Here is a 9,639-nt window from a genome sequence, read left to right as displayed (position 1 = left end):
TATGTGTGTATGTGAGACTGTATATAGTATGAATATACATACAAGTATAATCTTCGATGTCCGCGTTAAATTTCATGCTAGCTCCGTAGATGTAGATAAATAACGGAAGAAAGAAAAAAAAGACAGGTGTGCATGCGCATAAATATATTTATAATATTAAACAATTATAAATGCTTTTCATTGGATTATGAAAAATAATAACGTGTGTACATATATTTGCATTAACATGTTAAAATTACGTTGTGATTACGGACTTCCATGGACTTTTATGTTCAAACAATTCGAATCACAAGTTACATAAGCCGTATTTCATAGATAATGAGAGTGTAACGAAGCATATCATCTTTGTTCAATGAAGTAAACTGCAAACATATGCTCAACAGTAAATATTCCGTTTCCAAATGATTGCTGCGCTCACAATCAGAGAAAAATATAATGGAAGCAATTATAAAGGTAACGATTAAACTAGTTTTATAATGTACAAAATTAATGTATAACACATAGTTGAATAAATTATCTTACAGTTGCAATAACTGTAAAATAGTTTATTCAATTGTGGGTGTGTAATTCTATACATAAAACTTATACATATAGTTTTGACACTACTGTGTTTTTTACTTTGAGTCAGTCTGTAACTTGTTTGAAAAGTGATAAATATGTGAGAGCTACGACGATAAAATTGTAATGTACATAGAGTTATTTTAGATTTAGACGCGTTACATATTCGTCAATTATATAATTATTAGTATATATGTATAAGAAATTCAGTAAATCTTTTCATTGAATCTTGTCAGCATTTCTCCATAATTTATTCATGTTTTTCCGCGTCTACTAAACTGAAAACAATTTACTCTCAAATTATTCAAGTACCGAGAATAATATTGAATATATTGTAATTTCTCGAGGATTAATATTTCGGAAATTTCGGAAATTCACCGAGAAATAATTCTGACGAGAACGTAAAACGTCGTTAAATTTACATTCAGAAGAGAATTGGTTGCTCTCCATGCTCCAAAAAATTATATCTACATATGTCTGGTTTATGAACGGCTGAATATAACGACGAGTATAATCGAGTGGCTCTTTGCAAAAGACATGTGTTTATGAACACACTGGAAATGATGCGATATTTGTACAGGTGGGTACACCAATTATAATGTCTTACTATTCAAATACAGTATCCTTCACGATATAATATATATGCTATAAATGCTGTGAATCCGCGTTTGAAGGTGCGGTCGAGTTGCCATTGAATTCGAATACTTCCAGTATTCGATTAACCAAAGTATTTGATTAACCAATGAGAAGAAAGAATTTTACTAATTCCAATCAAAAAATTTGTAGTGGCAACTCGACTGCATCCTGAGTGGCGCCAATTTTTCTCTCGTGTTTGCGAGGAGCAATCGAATTGTGATGATATATTCGAAGTGTAATTCAGATAAAGTCCAACACTAAATAACAGGACGTAAAATGTTTTTAAGATGTCTTTTAAACTGTTCTCGCATAAATGTTTCAAACCCGAGAACAGTTACTTGGGATGTTTTTACACTCCAGCGTAGCGGCGACAAAAAGGTGAATCGTTGTAAATCATTTAATGTTTTAAGATTTTACTTTTTTGAAAAATAAAACATATATTGTCTAGTTATTTTTAAAGGGAGACAGCTGAACACAAAAGTGAGGTCAAAATATAAAAATTAGTATCAAAATGGCAGCTCCAATATGATTGAATCCAGAAATAAAATATTATTAACAACAGTGTAACAAAATTACTTATTATGTTTAGAAAAAAATTATTTAAAAGATAAACATGATCAGACACAAAATGTTATGTAAAAATAAAAAAAATTGTAACAGTTCTACAACATATTACTAAATAATATCATGATTAATGATTTATAATCAAATTGGGTATTCATTGGCAGCAAGACATGGCAACAAGATTGACTACGTAGAAAATTATGTAGGAAATAAGATTCAAAAGTTTTCCTCGTTATCCATAAGTATATAAATCAAATTTCTTCATTAATAGTTATTTTTCTATCATTAAATACAAAAGATTTAAAAATGATTAATGGGCATAAAAATTGGGCATTTCTTGAGTATTACTGGGCATTGGAAGACATTGGTATATTTGATCAGTGGTTTATCTCTCACTTATTGGTACATGTATACTATACATACTAGACTTGAAAAATTGATAAATTTTCTTTCTTTTTTTAGTAACTATTCTTTACAAACCTAAATGTGCAATTCCATCGGAAATCCACAATAGAAAAGTATTATATTAATTAAGATCTTTGTTTTTTAGAAATACTGTCATGGTAAGCTACTTATTCTGCTTAATATTTAATTGGTTTTTACTTTTTTTCAAAAAATTGTAATTCATATCCGTAATGTTCTTAAATACTGATAAATCAAGAAACAATCAATTATATACAATAAGATGTCAATAATAGCGATTTTAATTGAGGTATAAAAACATGTTGAAACTATGTGATCGTTTACGTAAAAAAATACCAAATCACTATTCCCGATTAAGACGTTTTTTAAACATATTTTTAATGCGTATCCTGATTCCTAATTTTACATTGTCTAGAACGTCATAACGTTCAAACGCATGCTGAATAAAAAAAAAGAAAAGAATAATTGCTATCATTCCCAGCGTTGTTGCGTAAATCCTCGACAGAAGAACGACGAAAGAATTGACGCAAGATTAACTCTCGATTCTCCAAGAGACGATGACATCTACTACGCGATTGACGATTGAATTTTATTTCCAATGGGATCGAACGTGGATATCGGCGACCTTCTAGGAAACGATAAAAATACCGGTTAATCGCGTCGTCGCTTCGGAGAGACCTGTTAAATTACTCGAACTGAACACGTGAAGCTACGGGCGGCCGATAAGAAGAACAATAACCAATAATAAGTACACGTTCGGCGCGGCGCGGCGCGGCGCGTAAAACAGCAACGACTGAATGTGAATTGGTATATGTATTTATTCGCCGCCGGCGAGAAACAGTCGAGGCGTAACAATATTAGAGACGCGGCGCGTTAATGATTAGGATTAATTTGTCGCGAGGAGACGCGCGGCGAGACAATACGATGCCTTCGCGTGCGTCGCGTCGCGTCGTGCAAACTGCAAAGAAAATTCTGACGTGAAAGGGCCGCGGGAGGAATTTGCGACCGTGTCCCATTTTGCGCGCCGATCGAAGACGAGAACGCACGCAGCACGCTGGGAGAATGAAAGGAGCATGTGCGCAGCCATTGTTGCTGTCGCGAATGCAACAAGCAGGCGCGATGAAAAATTGTTTCCGTCGTGCACGTTCGCACTGCTCGTTCGCAGGATGGTAGATAGATCAGGTGAGGGTCGCGCGAAGAATAAACGCGACGAATTGTCCGACTGGTGGAAGAATTATCGGCGTTGCGTTGTGACGTAATGCCCTACAAGGCGCTATCATGTAAATTTGTCGGTTTCCTCATTTCCTTAAGCTTAATTAGTGCAACTTGCAACCGTGTCACCATAAGCGCGATGATAAATGATAATATACGCGATGCATATGTAAGTACGCGACCGTTATTATTCATCATTCAAAGACTGTCATGTTGGACAGGCTTTCTTTAAACTGGAGATATTAAAGTGAGTTTAAAAAAGTAGTGACTGAATAGATACGTAGTTAAAAAGGAGATTCGACTTTAGACGGTGATTCATATTGATAAAATCTTACTTGGAATTTTAACGCAATCATGTTTTTGCAATATTACATTTTAACTTTTACTAGTTATTATCACTTGTGAAGATTGAAGCGTAGCAAATATATGACACTGTATTATTAAATATTGTAGTTGTTATCATTCAGAAATGTGCAAGAAACAGTACAATATATTTTTCAATGACGTTCAATCAATTTGATAAGCACAACACTTGCAAGCGTTCCTTGCGTTCTACATAAAAAGAAGCTCATAAAAAAGACACTTTTTGTGCGAATAGCATTGTAAAATAGCATTGTAAAATAGTACTGTAAAATGAATATCTCTTGTAAAGTACGATCGTATATTTTCAACCAACGTAACAGATAAGGTTACGGAAATAACGGTATTCGTACTGTGTTTAAAAATATATACTTGAATGCGTCAGTATAATAAGTCTTGACAGAATTACTGGCCGCTGACTGTCTCTTGAGATTTGACACGAATATTCGAATAACGTCGAGGATTGCGGATGCACGGCCCTCTGAAGGCTCTGAAGGATGTAGGCGTCCCTACGATCCCCCAATGGAGTTTCCTTTCATTCGAGATTTTAGATAAACACTTTCTCGAGAACATACGTTGTAGTAATAATGCCACATAGGCACAACAAATTCGCGAGCGGCAAACGGCGATAATTACCTCTCTCGTGCAGAAATCTCTAATTTAATACTGATCTCTCCACATTTTAAAACATTATGATTAATTACTTATTTTAAGTATTAAAAGCACTGAGCAATGTTTTTTTTCAATATTAAAAATATATAAGCAATTAATCACTATCTTACCAGTGCCAACGAAATTTTTCTAAGAGTCCTTAAACTCGAAAAAGTTATATTAACTCTGCCATATACTTCCTTTACAATGAAATTCTCCATCTCTTCTCTTAGGAATCAGTTTATATACATGTATGTATAAAGGTTGCGCACTCACCGGCGGCTCGGTGATATAAGACTCCCACAATTCCTTGAGGTCGCCCGTTCCCACGTCGTAGAACGCCATGATACATATATTTCGTTTCCTTTACCTTTCCGGATAATGCGAGCGTCGTCGGTCAGAGGAACATGGTATATACTTGCCCATGAAGGACGAAGAAAATTAAAGCGCCGACATGTCGTCGCCACGAGGATCCACAGCGTTTCTTTGATAATCTTGCAAGCTCCGTTAGTATCTGAAAGCCAAGATTATTTCGTGATCTCATCATCCGACATTATTGCGCGGATATTGTTGATTATCTTCTTCGTTTACTAAATTGGCGAGGGATTCGCGATTATGCCGTTTAATTACAATACATTAATTGCGTTAACGAGAGAACCTCGAGAACCTCGCGGTGGATGTTTTTCCCTTGGGATAAGATCTTGAAAATCTTTTCGTTCAAGATTAAAGTAAAAGCTTGCTATTTGTGTAGAAGATAAAAGGAAATACAATAAATTCGTTCAGCGCGTTATATTTGTTAAATTCGGTTAAAATTAAATCCAGAAGATCGAGAGATAAGAGGAATATCGCGCTTTCGCGGTATACCTGTAAATATTGTAGTATACCTGTAAATAAAATGAAGAGGAAGAACAGAGAGATGAACGCGCGCGAAGGTACAATTGTACAAGTCTCGCTCGCGATAACAAGCCGGAAAGGTATATGTAAGTATTTAGTTGAAAGATTCAACCGGATGTTGGATGCTGATCCGGCAAGGCGGATATCGATAAACGAGCTTACATAGATTACAGTAACACGTGCACGCGTGCGCATCCGTGACCTCAGCGTTGCATACGGTATCGCGCGTGTCGTACTTATTATCTGCCACGGCTGGTTTGGCGTTTAATATCTTTTGTCCTATATTACGGGATGATGCATAGCTGCATTACAGCCCGCGATGCGTTCTAACGAGTTCAATGGACCTTTCTTTATGGGCTAATACCCATATTGCAGTTGCAAGAGAGAAAGAGAAGGAGAAGAGAGGGGGAGCTGTTGCACGGTAAAGCGAGCGATATCACGAAATTATAAGTAAAAAGAAGTTACAATACAGTCTCCAATTCATTATTCTTTTTCTTATAATATTCGTATAATAATAGTGTTCGTTACGATCTCATACTCGTAATATTTGGAAATAAATTCGGAAACGGTTACAGGTTTAGATGCAAATATATCTTTTAAATAGTTTTACTTACGTTGTACAGAAATAAACCTTTAGATAAGGAATTATAAATCGCGAGAGTTATTTTCAAGTGCGACCAAGTATCTTGGAGTATAAAGTTCATTCGAGCCACTTCTTGCATGTATGTACATATGTAACACGCACAACAGTCCAGAAATCACGGCGGAAGAGGCTTATGGTACAATACATCGAGAAGATTCTCTAATCGACCTCTGCTTACCATCAAAAAAAGAAATTAGCTACCTCGTTACGTGGCGCGACGCGTAAATTCTCTTCTTTAAACTCTTATATATATATATAGTCTTTCTCTTTCATGCTGCGGATGGATTCTGTTTATGCGCGATATAATGATTGTCGCGATAAAAAAACATATAAATAAGAAATTAAGTAGTTTCGCGCGAATGCGAAGCTCTTGCTGAAAGCTAATGTTACATGGCATCGCAACATCATAGTTTTAGTACGAGGATTAAATAAATTGATATTCGATCGCCAAAATTGTGCCGGAATTAATTATGCGAATAATCACGAGGGAACATGCTCTGTAATAAACATTATGTATATGTTAAAGTAATAAATATTAGTATATGTTGAAATAACGTGCATGTTATTTCAAACGTGAAACAGTTATATAGGTTAAGCGTTAATTATGCTCTAAACAATGTAAATACAATTATTCTACTTTCAAGCGTGCGCATCATTCGAGAGTTATTCTAACAATAAGTATTATATGGAAAGAACGATTTTGCTATCAGAAAGTAGTTAAAAAAAGATTAGTATTTACCCAAAAAGATATGTAAATAAAAATACTTTTTGTAGATTTTGACCTCTTGGACTTGGATGCGATAAAGTTAGTAAAAATGTAAAAAGTTCGTGGCGCGTTTGGAAACCATCTTGAAAATTGAGCAAGAATGGTGCATTGATTGAAATTTAGATAAATCATCGTACGTTAAATTATATAGAACGCTCAAACATAGTGAGCAAAAAGTTGACATTCTAACTTGCGCGTAATTATTTTAATAATTATTTTAATAATGGAACAAAATGAGTTTCCAATCTGTAACGTAAAATGGAATAACTTTTCAGCCCAAATTTAGATAGTACCCATGTCAAGATATCGAAACATATAAGTTATCTTAAAACTTTTTTAGGACATTTTAAGATATCTCATATCCTGATTTTGGACATGCGTGCTATCTAGGTATTTTTCAAAATTTAGGCCAAAGTTATTTTATCAAAACTATTTATGATATCTAGCTAAATTTTTAGATACTTTAACAAAATTCTTCTTTTCACGTATACGTCAGTGAGATGGCAAAAATCTTTCACTGGTTTCTTTTTTCTAAACTTCACGTCAATAAAATGATATATCAGTTTCTCCGTGAAAGGCATCGCCACAAATATTTATATCCGCGTAACGATACGTATCCGTTATAAACAATCCGTTACTTAACATTTGCGACATCTCGTATATAACATGTCATATAGCAATATACTTATTGCTATCGAAATCGCTTGAAAATTATTTCCGAACGTATCTATTCTGTTACTTCCGCTGATAATTAATTCGCAGATATTGACGTAACACAGCGTGCGTTATTCTTTAAAAATAAATAAACAACAAAGGAGCAAAGCACACGCGCGCGCACACACATAGGCCAAAACGTAGATTGTTGTTACACGATTTCTATTTATCTATTTTAAAAAACTATATAAACGTTTCGACTGTTAAATCCAGCCATCACTACGTTTTTTTTTCAAAAGGAGGTTTGATGCAATTATGTTAAAGATCTTGTATGCGTGCGTTTTGTTAAACTCTTTGAGATTTTATATGCAAGATGAATGTAAAATTTAACAATCACTGCGAATAAGTTATCGATCAATAGTTAGGTAATTTATGTCGTACTGATGATGACTAGATTTAACAGTTGAAACAGTTGTTTATGTAATTTTTTGAAATAAATAAATAGAAATCGTGCAACACAACCTGCGTTGTGGCCTATATATGTGCTCTTTTATTGTTTATTTATTTTTGACGTAGTTCAAAGAGCCAGTTACCATAATTTGTTCATTATTTTTGAATTTTATTAAATTTTATTAAATTTTGATTTTATTAAGAAAATTGATCAATTTCATTGGTAATACAAGTATTATTATTTCAGCTTCAGTTTGTAATTACGTTTTCAAATTTGACAGTAATCGACATGCACTCTCTTTGTACAACTCGGAGGAATATTTCACAACATGTTTGCTTCTTTTTTCCTCCTTATTTTTTTTCAAATAACACTGTTCGCGCAAATGTCACTTCCAATACAATCATCCAGCTTCGTTCTTTCCGACCTATTGATGCGCGAACGATTCCACGTAACCGCAGTCGATGCTAAAACTGGTATTTCCGGAAAGAAAAAGGCAAGATGCATCGATCGATGCCGACGAGAATATAAGAGATCCGCATGTTTCAGAAACACTGTTTCTATCAATCGCGATTCGCGCAATTGCGAGAAGCACGTGAAACGTTCTTATCGTGGCATGATGCGTCAAACTTATAAATACTATTCTCAGCAAACTTTATCGCTACAAGGATACGATGAAAGTTTCGTTTCACCTTTGGTACGCATGACTTGAATATTCCAAGCACCGCATCGCTGTCAGCAAAGATTGCGATACAATTCACCGAACATGATAAATTTATTCCATTTATTTTATCCCATAATTAGAGAAAGAGGTATGTAGTAACAATTATACATATATATACAATAGATGACAACTATAACACAAGTTTTATATGTAGAAATAATGTACATAGTTGAATAAATAGTTATTGCAACTGTAGAATAGTTTCTTCAACTATATATATATATATATATATTACCTCTATATAATATAAAACTTGTATAGTTGTCACTTATTATAAAATTTCTACTACTATGTTTTTTCTCTTACTGCAATATTATCGCTTAATAATCACTATTTCACGCAGTTGCGACCAAAGATGGATCGATTCTCGTGATGTTGCGAGAGAATCATCCTGAAGGGTCAATCGTCATCAATCGTCGGGAGGAGCTCCACATTCCATCAGCGTCGCATCACTCAACATTGCGACTGAAGCCTATGTATCAGACAATACATTGGAGATTGAGGATTGCAAATTGGAGATTAGAATTAGACCAATTAGAATGAAATGGATTAAAATTGAAATTATCTGATTGGTCAAATTTTAGTCTTTAATTCGCAATCCTCGATATCTCCAAGTACGTTATACTCTAATACTGCTCGGTTTGTACACTTAGATCCAGTGAAGAACTGAAGTAAAGGCAAAAACTAATCGTTTTAGCTTTAAGAAAGAATCTTACGACATCAGGAAAGGCTACTTTTTCTGCTGGACGGAGCCGATCTCTTGGGAATTCACCGCGCCCGGTGTTTTGACAGTGAGTAGCCGGCCGCGCGGTCGGCGTGGCGCGAGGAGTGAAGTGACCCCAACAGCGAACGATGATAGATCCGGTCGTCGTAATCGGATCGGAGCGTACCAGATGGAACGGAGCGCCGGCTCGGCTGCGGCGCGGCGCGGCGGCGCGTGCACGTGCACCGGGTCTGCATTCGCCGCGTCGCAGCGTGCCATGAGCCGTGGAGCGTCCGTCGAGTAGCGGTACCAGCACTACCAGCGTACGCGAGCACCGTGGCATGGGAAGATTGATGAAAAAAAGGAAAAAGAAGAAGAAGAAGAAGAAGAAGAAGAAGAAGAA

At 35.4% G+C, this 9,639-nt stretch overlaps 1 protein-coding gene across 1 annotated transcript in view; it reads right to left on the bottom strand.

The window, feature by feature from the left end:
* LOC108749507 (cyclic AMP response element-binding protein A) overlaps nt 1–4,918 on the bottom strand; it is a 30,645-nt gene extending 25,727 nt beyond the window's left edge. The window contains exon 1 of the mRNA XM_018488282.1: nt 4,681–4,918. Coding sequence (XP_018343784.1) covers nt 4,681–4,749 — 69 coding nt within the window. The 5' untranslated portion in view covers nt 4,750–4,918. The remainder of the gene's footprint in view (nt 1–4,680) is intronic.
* Nucleotides 4,919–9,639: the final 4,721 nt, after the last annotated feature.

Source organism: Trachymyrmex septentrionalis, unplaced genomic scaffold (genome assembly GCF_001594115.1).
Source record: "Trachymyrmex septentrionalis isolate Tsep2-gDNA-1 unplaced genomic scaffold, Tsep1.0 scaffold29, whole genome shotgun sequence".
NCBI lineage: Eukaryota > Metazoa > Arthropoda > Insecta > Hymenoptera > Formicidae > Trachymyrmex > Trachymyrmex septentrionalis.
The sequence above is the reverse complement of the archived record's forward strand: the minus strand, read 5'-3'. Positions and strand labels throughout refer to the sequence as shown.